The 12,230-nt window shown below is 53.6% G+C and overlaps 1 protein-coding gene across 4 annotated transcripts; it reads right to left on the bottom strand.

Moving 5' to 3' along the window:
- Window positions 1–318: 318 nt before the first annotated feature.
- Fam110a (family with sequence similarity 110 member A) lies at window positions 319–11,493 on the bottom strand. Of its 4 annotated transcripts, none has more exons than XM_020183479.2 (2): window positions 11,180–11,493; window positions 319–1,862 (listed from the first exon to the last, which is right to left on the bottom strand). In XM_020183479.2, the coding sequence occupies exon 2, from the start codon at window positions 1,763–1,765 to the stop codon at window positions 878–880; it is 888 nt and encodes a 295-aa protein (XP_020039068.1). In that variant the 5' UTR covers window positions 1,766–1,862; window positions 11,180–11,493; the 3' UTR covers window positions 319–877. The 4 variants fall into 4 exon arrangements, with proteins under 4 accessions (XP_020039068.1, XP_073930594.1, XP_073930593.1 ...); XM_074074493.1 differs by lacking the exon at window positions 11,180–11,493 and adding an exon at window positions 4,984–5,070; XM_074074492.1 differs by lacking the exon at window positions 11,180–11,493 and adding an exon at window positions 3,967–4,648.
- Window positions 11,494–12,230: the final 737 nt, after the last annotated feature.

Consider the following 12,230-nt stretch of genomic DNA (forward strand, 5'->3'; position numbering starts at 1 on the left):
TTCAGGGTTTGCCCTTCAGAGCTTCCTGCCCCCCCTCGGGAACTAGGCAGGGTGACCCTTCAAGGCTGTTAGCCTTTCCCTTGCATCCCCCTTCCTAATGCAGAGAAAGACCCCAGTCCTACCCCAGTTCTGTCCCCACTCCCTGTGGTTGGGCCCCAGTCTCTTCCATGAGGACTCCCTGCGGGCAAGTCTCAGGTCAGGCCAGTCACGGACCTCCTGCCTCCTTCAGGTCCTGGGTGAACCATTACTTAGTTTTGAAGGCCCCACCTCAAGACTTCTCCCACTCTTTCTGTGACACAGAAGAATCTGAAGGCCCAGTGCTTGAAAAACTAGCATTTATTAACCAAGGGGAGAGGAGTCAGGGCAGTGCAGACTCCTAACTAGTCCCTCCTGTAGTCTAGCCACCTAGGCCAGCTGCCAAAGACCAGGAAGAGCAGTAAACAGGTCCCCTCCTCTCTTCCCCCACCCCAGGGTGAGTTCCCAGGAAGCCAGGGCCCTCTGGGGAAGGAAGAGGAAGTCAGCAAAGGACAGAGGCCAGAGAAGGAAAAAGAAAACAGAGCCCCTGGGCACACAGGCTTGGCTCCTCACTCTCAGTGGGGAGGCCTAAACACCCTAAATTCAGCCTCACTAGAGGAACCAAGCAGGGTACACATATGTCAAAAAAAAAAAAAAACAAACAAAACCTTGTCAAGAGCAACCCTCTGCAGGGTCAGTCCGTGTCATAGAATGTTGGTCTAGGTCTGAGCCTTTGCCTCTAAACCGAGTTCACACAAGGGAGCTGCCTCTGGTCTGCCCAGAAACAAGAAATGGATGCAGGAGACGTCAAGAGGCCAACTCCCCTCCTTCGGTCTGTCCAAATCCTGAGTCCAGTGTAGAGCTAGCCCTCAGCCGCTGGGGTCTCCCGTGCCTGCCGCAAACCATACAGCCACTTGATCACCCGGGCGTTGCGCTCTATCACCGACACACCATATGGGACGCGCTCGCGAGCCCGCTCCTCCACAGTGGCAGAGCTGCGGCGGGAGCAGCCCTCTTCAGAGCTGGCCGGCCCAGCACTGGGCCCCGCCAGAGACACAATGTCTGAGCTGGCCCGTGCCAGGTGGGCCACCCCCAGCCCCCGTGCCTCCTCTGGGTCCAGGCCGCAGAAGTTAAAAAAGCGCTCAAGGTCAGCTGCCGCCCTAGAGAAGCGTTCGCTCAAGTCCGACTTGGAGCGTTGCAAACCTGGTGGCCTCCCTGGGCTGGAGGCGGCGGTAGTGCCTGGTGAAGGGCAGGGCTGGACAGGTGAGGCAGGCAGGGGGCGAACGTCCACGCGGCGGACCGCAGCGATACTGGGTGGCGGGCGTGGAGGGGTGGCTGGGAGGGCCTGATGGGCTCCCTCTGCCCGTCCAGGGGTTCGGCTGGCCTCAGCTGGGGACACGGGACTATCACACAAGTTGATGAGGTTGCTAAGGATGTCCAGGTCCAGCTGGGGCCGGCGGCCGGGGCCAGGCAGGGCTCGGCGGCTAGGCGTGAGCACTGTACGGCGAGTCCCAGGGCTGAAGAGTGGCTGTTTGGACAGCAGAGGCTGCACAGGTTCCTGGCGGGTGTTGGCCACCTGCAGGCTCTTGACGTACTTGGCCTTGTCGGCCTCCAGGCGCTCCACAGCACTGAGTTTCCGAGCTGCGCCGTCCGCTGGCCTCCGTAGCAGGTAGCCAGGAACCTTGGTCCGCAGGCGGAAAGGTAGGGCGGGGGCGGCCGGGGTTCCAGGACTCAGGGTGTCCACAGGCATGGCTGCTACATACCCCGAGGGCTTGGGTGTGAGGAGACCACAGAAGTGAGGAGTCAGAGATCCAGGCAGAAAGTAGGCAGCTCCACGCCCGCAACGGCTACAGGGAAGGAAAGAAACAGACTAAGCACCTTCAGACAAAGGCTCAGCAGAGCCGGCGAGAGGATGAGACGCCTGCCCCATTATAAAGTAAAGGCCACGCCCCCGCCTCACGGAGAGCCAATCAACAGACAGAAGCCACGGCTTCCCTGGCCTGTGGCCCCACCCACACGCCCTCCCACCTACGCAGCGTAGGGGGGCGGGGAGGGCCAGGCCCAGCTGAGACAGAAATTTAGAGATGCTAGAGAAGAAAAGCAGGGCAAAACTCACTTTAAGGGCAGCAAAGCAAGCCTCCAGGCTTCGTGCTGGGCACAGCCAGCTCAATCCCAGCGTCCTCTCATCAGCCCCATTTTGCAAATAGGGAAACTAAAGTTGAGGGAGGCGAATGACTTGCTTAATAAGCTAACCCAGCTGCTGGCTCTGCTCCCTGCCCCAAAGCAGGCAGGTACCAGCGATGGGCGTTTTGGGGAGTTAAATGACCAAGAAAGAGGGCTCCAGTCCCACACCCGACCTGGACTGCCCACAGGAGCCCAAAACCACCTCCACTCCTCACCCACCCAGGCAGGAAGCTGGTCTGTGCCATGCACCTGCCTGGACATGCCAGGCCTCAGGCACAGGAGCAGAGCATGTAGAGGAGGAGCAAAAAGTCCCCACCTCCACCCCAGTGGAGTCCAGACCCTGTCAGCTTCTAGGATGGGACTCTGAGGCAAGCCCAAGGTGATCCATAAATACCTGTCAGGTAGAAACATCAGCCCTAACTGCACACTACTCCAAGGGAGGCTGGAAATTCCTCAGACACACAGTACTACATAGAGGTATGCAGCAGACCCTTGCCTGGGTGTGCAAGTGTCCACACTGTCACCCAAGCATCATATGTCAGCTCTGCCCCAGGCATCAAGCCAACCCAGTCCCTGTTTCCAAGGAAGGCCCAGGGCCAGAAAGCACCACCGTTCTCCCCCAGTGACCAGAGCCTTGGAAATGGAAAACACCCATACACCTAGTCCCAAACCTTCTCATCTGTGAAATGGAGGGGGGGAGGGTATTTTGTCTGTGATCCCCAAGAGGACTTGCATTCAGGCCACCTAGACCTGTGCTGTCCAATTCAATAGCCACCAACCCCCTGTGGCTCCAGTCTCGACATTGCACTTGAGAGCCCAGAATAGATCATTTACAGCACAGCAGAAAGCTGTATAGGACACCCGACCCAGACATCCAGAAATCCAGGAGGGATGGAATCTGCACTGGGGGAGGGGTGGGCAGGAATCCCTACTATGTGCTGGATGTTTGACATCAACCTCTCCTGTATAATTGTCAACAGCCTGTGGGTCAATGCCATCCATTTTGCAGATGGAGAAGCTGAGATTCAGAAGTGGCCGCACTAGGTTCCAGAGTACAAATTCATATGAGGCCTATCCTGGCCACATTAATTCCAATACTGCACCCTGTTTCTCCCCACAGCACTCGCAAACCACTCCCCCATTTCTTTTCTCCTTATCTCCCTCACAGCACCATATAATCCACCCCACTGTGGTTATGGCTGTTTTACTCTTTGCTGTCTTCCACCCTTTAAATTATCAGCTGGATGAGGGCAAGGAGGTTAGTCTGCTTGGTTCACTGGATCTCAGCTTCACAGTGTTGCTCTCATTAAATGCCAGGTATTTCACAAGACTTTGTTAACTTGAAATCCCTCTGGAGCCAGCAGGGAACCAGCAAAGCATGGACTAGAGAGGGAGGTCCCATCCACTGGACCCAGGCCTGTGGACCCAAGGCAGTGATGTAGCATAATCAGTAGTAATTTTTTAAATATTGCATTACTGGGCAAACAAAACATGTCTACAAACATATCTGCTCCCCTCCATCTACTCCACAAACCCCACCCCCAGTTTGAGGCCTCAACAGCCTTAGTGCCGGGCCAGAGCCAATGCTGCTCCCATGGTAAAAGGGATGGGTTAAGTGGGCAAGGAAGGCTGGCTCCACTCAGATGAATCCCCAGGAGACCTCACGCGGCAAAGGTCTGACAGAAAGAGATGCCCAACTGAGCCCAGTCAAGGTAGCCAAACTGTACCCCCATCACCACCACCGGCTGCCACCCAAACCAGTCCAACCTGTTGGTGGCAAAGGAGGCGGTTCCTTCCCAGGCACCAGGGGAAAGAAGGAGGAAGAAGGTCAGACAGGCAGGGCAGAAGTCCCTTGAGCACCCCACTTCAATAACCATCCCCCTCAGCCACAGCCTGCTGGCTCCAGACTCCTCTTGGGTGGGCCAGGGACAGATGCGAGTCACCATGCCTGGATCCAGGGCCCTTAAGGTCTACGGCTGGCCCACCCACTGTGCACCTTGCGCAAGGTGCTGCACCTCTGAACAGACTGGGTTCCCTTATCTGTGAAATGAAGTTAAAAATAGACCTCCCTGCACCTTCAGGTCACTGTTAGTTGAAAGATCAAACAGGTCCAGGATGTAGGGCAACACCTGGCAAAAGGGCGGTGCTCCAGGAACACAGCTCAGCTGCTTTCTATGATACAACTTTGACAGGGCAGACTGGCTCCCTGAAGGGTCCCTAAGCCCGCCCCAAGGGGTCACACAATAGGGGATAATCAGCAAGCTGACCTACACGAGCTCCATAGCACAAGAACAAATGTCAGGTCAGTGGCCAGGGTCCCAGACGCCAGGTGGGACTTAATGTCCCCTCTGAGGCCAGCTCTCACCAGCCAATGCCCCCACCCAAATGCACCGGCCTGGAACCCTTCTCTTTATCTGTCATCCCTGCGGTACTTAGCCCCACCTCAGCCCCTCCCCACTGGCTCTCCAGTCCCTGCCGGCTTACCCAGCCCCAGGGAACCACGGAGAGGGACAAAGAACCTCAGATTCCCTGTTTTGGCTTTGCACTCCCTCCTTCAAGGCAATCTTGGGGATTCCTGGCTGCAGTGAAGAAGGCCACCAGGAGAGCTGCGGCTATGTGACACATCCGCTGTCAGCTGCCCCTCTCTGAACCTGGACTGGCCTGTGTCTCAAATGAGGAGGCTGATGGCATGATCCCCGTGGCCAGTTAAGGCCTAAAGGTGAGCACCTACCACCCTGGCCATTCTGGCCAGATGCCCCCCATCCTGTCCCCACTGGCACTTACCTGGCTGAGGGAGCCACTGCCTGTGCTTCTCCAGCCCAACCCACCTGGCTCAGGTAACCTGCATTTGCGCAACTTCCGGCAGCCTAGGGCAGGTGAACCCGCTGGCCCAGATATTTTCCCTCCCCTGAAAAGAGGGAAGGAAAGCGAGGGAGCGTCAGGAAACTGAGCCCCTGCACGGCCCACAGCTGGACTGTGCAAACCGGGTCCAGCCTGCTCCAGCCTCACAAAGGAAAGCTCTTCTGGGAATCAGGACTGCCCACCACTCATATGGTGCATGGAGTCCCCAGAACACATTCAGGGAAGCACCCCAGCTAAGAGATGGAAAAACTGAGCCCCCTCCCTCAGCCAGAGGACCCCCAATTATTAGTCCCTGTGCCAGGCCTGGGAAAGTGCCCTTCCAGGAACCAATTAACCCATTTTCATCTTCCCAAGATCCCATAGGAGGTAAGTGCTATTGTTACTCTTGTTTGGTTAATGGAAATCTCAGGCTGAGTCACTTGCCCAAAGTCACCAGGGGGAGTCCAGTCCTAGGCACTTTCCCTCCAGACCATGCCTAATTCCATCTTTTTTATCTGCACTGCTCAGAGCAGGTGGCTGGCCCTCCATTCTACGAATGAGGAAAGTGCCACCCACAGGGGCAGGCCACTGAGAGCATCAAGAGCCTGTGAATGCTCCCAGAAACTTTGTGCAAACCTGAGAAGCGAGTTCTGGGTGCCAGGCACTGACTCATTTAAATGTCTGACCCCTGTAGCCAGCCCTGAAGGAAGGAATACCTGTCTCCCTGCCAGCACCAGGCCTCCGGGTTAGGCCCAGGAGAGCACACTGGATTAGGCCATTTTCCACTGCCATCCCAAAGCACAGGAAAGGAGGCTCCCACCAGGCCTCACACCGGAGCCCCTGGAAGAGCCAAAAGGATCAACTTCCATTTCTGTGTCTAGGGGACTGGGCCAGAACTGGGGTGAAGGCAGGAGGACGAGGACGTGGCTGGGTCAGCTTCCCTTTCCTCTGGGTGCTGAAGCTGTCTAGACCTTGATATGAGGAGGAGGGACAGCACATTGTTCCCCAAGATAGTGTCCCCCACTATGGCCTGCGGGCTCCCAGCCCTCATGGTAGCCATGCGATGGGAAGGAAGGCCTCCTCAGGCACTAACAGTGGTAACCACAAAGCAACGGAAGCCATTGTCCTAATGAAAAGCGGAGGGCTTGTTTCTTCTGGACATTTTCTTTGCACCAGGCACTGTTCTAAGCTCCTGATATATGCTAAGTCATTTCATTCTCACACCTACTCTGTGAGATAAGCGCTGCTATTACTCCACTTTACAGATAAGAAAACTGAGGTAGAGAACTGAGATCACACAGCCGGCAAATGGCAGAGCCAGAATTTGAACCTAGGCTTGGGTCTGGGGAGGGGAAGGAAGAGAGACAAAGTTTCTAGTTTGGGGCTTTGGTCACTGATGTGATAGTTACCAGAAGGAGAAGCCACCTTGGGAAACACCCCCTGGCTATGGTTCCGGGCCTGTTTCCTCAGCTATAAAATAGGGGTGCAGTGGTGATGTTTTCCCCACAAACTGGATCTTATTACTGCAGAGCTGAAGCTTCTTGTGCTTTCCTTAGAATAAAATCCAATCTCCCTATGGGGTCCTCAGGCCCTCCAGGACCAAGTCCTTGGACAAGTGTCCCACCTCATCTATAACCTCTTCCTGGACCAGCCACACACCCTCCCTGCTGGTCCTAAACACACCAAGGTCCGTTCTGCCCCAGAGCCTTTGCACCAGCTGCTCTCTACCTGGAATCTCTTCAGACTCACTTCAAATACCACCTCTTCTGAAAGGCCTCCCTTGTCCACCCTGAGAGGCTCCCACCAACCCTCTCCTCTTGTTCCCTTTTGTTTCCTTCCAAGCATTCACCATATCTTGTCATTTCAGGTATTTAATTATTTATCACTCCTTTCATATCCTCCCATCGGATGCCATCACACCATTCCAGATTTTGCCCTTCCAGGGACCAAACATGAGAGGAAATATCATCGATTGAGGACACATTAAATACAAACAGTTTTTGCATGTCAATCACACCTCAATTTAAAAAGGAAGGGAGGGAGGGAGGAAGGAAGGAGGGAAAGAAGGAAGGAAGAAACACAAGGACTCTGTGTCCTCGGCAGCCTGTCAGGAACATTTGACAGCAATCTTAGTGACCCACTGCTTCACTGGTTAGGGTCCTGCCTGCCAGTTCCCCTCTGTACAGTTTCTGTTTTCCCTTTGTAATTAATCATTATCTTGGGTGGGGAAAACCAACCAAAGTCCCCGGAATCAGGTCTCTCCCAGTCCCCACTTTGCCACCGGCCTCCCCAGACCCAGCCTGCTCCTCCTCTGGCCCCAAGCTGCCCCATTCCAGCTGAGTTCCAGCCACTTCTAGCCAACCCTGTTCCTCCTGCAAAGTGCCACATCCAACTCTGTGAGGGCTGGCTCTGCTGTCCCCAGTGCCAGGCCGCTCCACCAGCCTCCTCTAGGGGGTATAGCATGGGCTCCAGAGCCTGCCTGCTGCACTTCAAATTCCAACTCTACCACTGGCTAGCAAGGAGACTTCATGCCTCAGCTTCCCCAGCTGTGAAACCGGACATAACACTGGTTTCTTCCCAGCACGAGGTCTGTGCATGATAACTGACCCAAAGTATGAGCTGTGACAACTGAGCAGACCCTCCCAGGGCCTGGCTCCTGAATGAGGTCCTCACAAGAACGCTGACCATAGGCTTCCAGAGGCTCCACGTCTAAGAGTAGCGTGGGTGATGGTAAAGAACATGGAGTCACTTGAATGGACATTTCTCCAAGAAGATAAACCAAAGAGAGCCAGCCATGGTGGTTCACATCTATAATCCAAGCATTCAGGAGGCTGAGGCAAAAGGACTGCTACTTCAAAGCCAGCCTGAACTCTGTACCAAGTCCCTGTCTTGAACACTTCCACCTCCCCTGCATAAAAAGACAAAGGAAAAGTCCACAAGCCCAAAAAAAGATGCTAGCATCATTACTCATTAGGGAAATGCAAATCCAAACCACAGATGGATGGTACACCACCCATTTGGACAGCCATTATGTACTTGAGTCATACCCTCAGCCTTTTTTGCTCTAGTTTATTTTTTAGGTAGGTTCTTAGGCTGACCTCTGGTCAAACTCCTCCTATCTCTACCTCCCACATAGCTGGGAAGTCCCAGCATGCATCACCATGCCTGGATTGTTCTTTGAGATATGGTCTCACCAACTTGTTGCCCAGGCTGGACTCAAACTACAAACCTCCCATCTTCACCTCTGGCAGAGCTGGGATTACAGGCATGGCCCAGCAATTCCACTTCTGAGTGCATAACCAAAAGGACTGAAAGCAGGGATTTCAACTGAGATGTCCACACCTGTGTTTACAGCAACATTATCACCACAGTCAAAAGGTGGACACAATCCAAGTGTCTGTGAATGAATGAATGGATTAACAAAATGTGCTACAGACATATAACATACTTTTCTTTTGTTTTGTTTGGCCATACTGGGGTTTGAACTAGGGCCTCAAGCTTGCTAGGCAGGTGCTCTACCACTTGAGTCACACCTCCAGCACATATCATAGAATATCATTCAGCTTTCTTTAAAAAGTAAGGAAATTCTGACTCATGCAACAACATAAATGAACTTGATGGTGTGAGGCTGAATGAAATAAGGCAGAGACTGCATTTATATGTGTGTGGAGCAGTCAAAATCATGGGACAGGAAGTGAGAGGCAGTTGCCAGGAACAGGGACCCAGGGACAGGGATGGAGATGTGGCCAATGAGAATGAGAAGGTTTTGTTGTTGGGTGTGGAGTTTCAGCCTGAGAAGATGAAAAAGTTCTGGGATGGATGCTGGTGATGGCTGCAGAACACTGGGTGCCACTAACTGCACACTTAAGATGGTATTGTTTTACATATACACACAAGGAAGTGGAATATGGAACCAGACTCCCTGGATCAGAATTCCAATTCTGGGTGATGTATGAGTTTTTAAATCTCTCATACTCACTTTCCCCTCTCTGTAAGACAGAAATATCAGTGGTAGCTACCTTACAGAGAGGACAGAATTCATTCACACTTGTCAAGTACTTAACACAAGTAAGTACTCAAGATAAATGTGTGAGTGAGTTTTATCCTTTGTTTGGGGTAGGAGGTGTGGTTTCTGACACTCATCATTTTTATGAAATTCTGCACCCTTAAGCAGAAGCTGGGGCCAGTCCTGGTTAAAAAAAAGAAAATGGGGAAGTCCTTGCCTGCCCCAAAGGAGGATCAGGAAGGCTCCAGCCAGCAGGGAGAGGCCCAGCCAATAGGGCAGCCCCAGCTCAATTTCACTCCAGCTGTCCAGGTCAGAGACACCCTGCTGGCCATCCTTCAGGGCCACGCCAGGCCCCAAGCTATTTCTGGAGTCTTCCTGATGCTCATGCCCTGGCCTGCCCAGGAGTCAGCCGTGCCCAAACCTCAGGAAGGGAGGCAGGAGCAGGCTGTGGGAGGGGCGTGGGTGTGGATGCCTTGGGCACCCATATGCCCACTTCTACTAACTCAATCTTCGGGGCCTCAGTTTGCACCTGAGGTAGCAAACTGGGGACAAAGGGGTTTGCAATGGGGACTGAATGAGAGACAGAGATGCCATATGCAAAGCCTTAGGGAAGGGCCTGGCACGGCACGCAGGATGGGGAGAGGCAGGGCTGGAGTCAGACCCACAGCCAAGCCCACTTCCTGTCCTAGACGCTCTTGCCTAGGCCTGAGCACACAATCATGATGCTTCATCCCAGCCCAGAATGTGAAGAAACTTGCCCAGAGTCCCAGAGCAAGTCAGTGACAGATCACAGGCAGGGCAGTGACCTCACAATCTTACATATATTTAATGGTTTTTCAATGAAGTGATACATGCACATGGCTCAAACTTTAATAACTTTGAAGATAATTTTTTTTAAAAGCCCTCGCTCCCACCTGTATCTCAGTCTTCTCTTTGCAGTGCCCTCTATGAGCAGACAGTTCTGTGGCCTTCCCAAGACATTTAGGCAAATGCAAGCTGGGGTGGACACATGGTGTCTGTTTTTCACACATACAGCATCCTGCAGCATTGACTGTTTTCATTTTGCTCTTTTGCTCAATAATATTTGTGCTTCAAGAGTATATAATTATTTCCCATCAGTCCCTTCTGATGGCCACTTAGCCCAGTTCCAGTCTATTACAAGCCACACTGAAGCAACAATGTACCCACATCATTCTGCCTAGAATTGGGACAGTTGGATGGGGCAGTGCACTTTTAATTGTGCCGGAGATGGAGGACTGCTCTCCACGGAGGCTGAGCTGACATCCCACCAGCAGGACACACAACAAATGGCCAACAGATGTTGGCTTTACATATCTTTAATTGCTAAGGTTTGAGGCATTCCTAAATTTTGTGGTGGTGGTGAGAACCTCACTTGCCTCATCCTAGCCCCCAAACTGTGTCACATTCCAGCGAGGGAAGATAATAAACTGGCTAATAGGTGAACTATTTAGGGCATAAGATGGAGCAAATGCTTCTGAGAAAAACAAAACAGGCAAAGACTGGATGAAAGACTTGTTTTCTTTCTGAGTTCCTGTCCCCAAAGCCAGGAGGAGGGTCCCTAGGAGAAGATCAGTAATTCTCATCTGAATAGATTCAGTAAATGCTCCACCTGGGAGGGTCAGGGTCCCACTCCCAATTCCAAGGTCTCAGGTAGCAAGTGGCTTTGGCTTAGAAACTGCCCCTTCCCTCTACCCCAAACTGGGGCAAACTTCCAGGGTAGGAGAATCTGCTGCCTACCCCAAATCTAGCCCAAAACAGTCAGTCCTGTCCGATCCCCCAAAAAGAGGCCCTCTGTGAGGACAGCGCTGGAATTCAGACCTCTGTAGGCGGAAGGAGGACCACATGAATCCTGAGTTCAACCCCTGACGTTCTGGACAAGGGAAGACAGGTGTGCAGAAGGACACCCTGAGGACAGTGCCGGGAGAGGGGGAGCGGGCAGGTAGGTGATCCAGCCAGGACTCCACGAGCCGCGTTCCTGTGAGGAGGGGCTGCCCTTCTGGGCCTCTCTGCCTTACTGAAGGCTGCAAGGTAGCGCGGAAGACTGGAATGGGCTTCCCTGCCCACCCTCTGGGCTAGGGCACTACTAGCCTCTCGAGACCTCGGCGTCCTCACCTGAGAAAGGGTGCGCAGGGGCCGCGCGGGGACCATGCGGCCAACAGGTGCTGAGCCGCAGTTCACCTGGAGTCGGTACTGGGCGTGTCCGGCTCCTCCAGCGAAGTGGGGAGCGGCTGACAGCTTAGACCCGGGCCCACAGTGGGGACCCCTGCCTGTGGTGGGGAACCCAGCCACGCGTGGGGACCACAGAGGCCTCTTCGGAGCTGCCCGTCGCACCGGAATCGAGAGGGAGGCCCGTGATGTCCGATGGCCCCCACTAGGACGAAGGTCCCCCGGGCGCGGAGGAAAGGGAAATGAGCGTCCCCACACACACACCGGAATGGTTCGCCCCGGACGTCCTGATTGGCTCCTCGCTTCCGTTCGAACGCCGCGCCGCACCGGTTGCCAGGCGACCGCTGAGCTTCGCTGCCGAGACTCGGCAGTCCCGCCCCCGTCCGCCCAGCTGGCCTCGCGTTCTTCCGGCTGCTGCCGCAGCCCGGCGCCCAGTTCTCTCCTTTTCTTCTCCTCCCCCCACTTCCACCCGGGACTTTCTCTGGGTTTCCAGCTGGACGAGAGGCTAGGACAGGACACCGGGCTGGTTCCTGGTCCCAATTTTGCTGCTAACTCACTTTGTGACCTCAGGCAAGCCCTCTCCTAACTGCTGAAAGATAAGCAAGTTAATTTTTTAAATGTGCATATCCAGCAGTCCCGAAATTTACAAAGGAAATGACTAAAGATATCAGCAAGGATTGATATTGCCCAGCGTTATTCGTGGTAGCAAAACTGTGGGAAAAAATTCTATGCTTATCAAAGGGGGATGGGTAATATGTAAATCCACCTGTGGTGGAGCTATGTTAATAGAGCTTTTTACATGTCACGTAGTTTTCCATGACTTACTCTTGTCCGTGCTCGTGATATAACATTCTGAGGTAGTACCTTTAATTATCTCCACTTTCGTTTTTATCTTTTGTGGTACTGGAGTTTGAATTCATGGCCTCGTGCTGGCTAAGCAGGCGCTCTACCACTTGAGCCACTCTGCCAGCAATTATCCCCACTTTCTGCTGGGGAA

The sequence above is a fragment of the Castor canadensis genome, chromosome 5 (assembly GCF_047511655.1).
Source record: "Castor canadensis chromosome 5, mCasCan1.hap1v2, whole genome shotgun sequence".
NCBI lineage: Eukaryota > Metazoa > Chordata > Mammalia > Rodentia > Castoridae > Castor > Castor canadensis.

Bases quoted from the DNA above. Each gene is read 5' to 3' on its own strand.
- Fam110a (XM_074074492.1), bottom strand. From the start codon at position 4,145: ATGGTGACTCGCATCTGTCCCTGGCCCACCCAAGAGGAGTCTGGAGCC. The intron at 1,863-3,966 runs GTTGGACTGGTT...CCTTCCCTGTAG, and splicing joins GCCTCCTTTGCCACCAACAG to CCGTTGCGGGCGTGGAGCTG.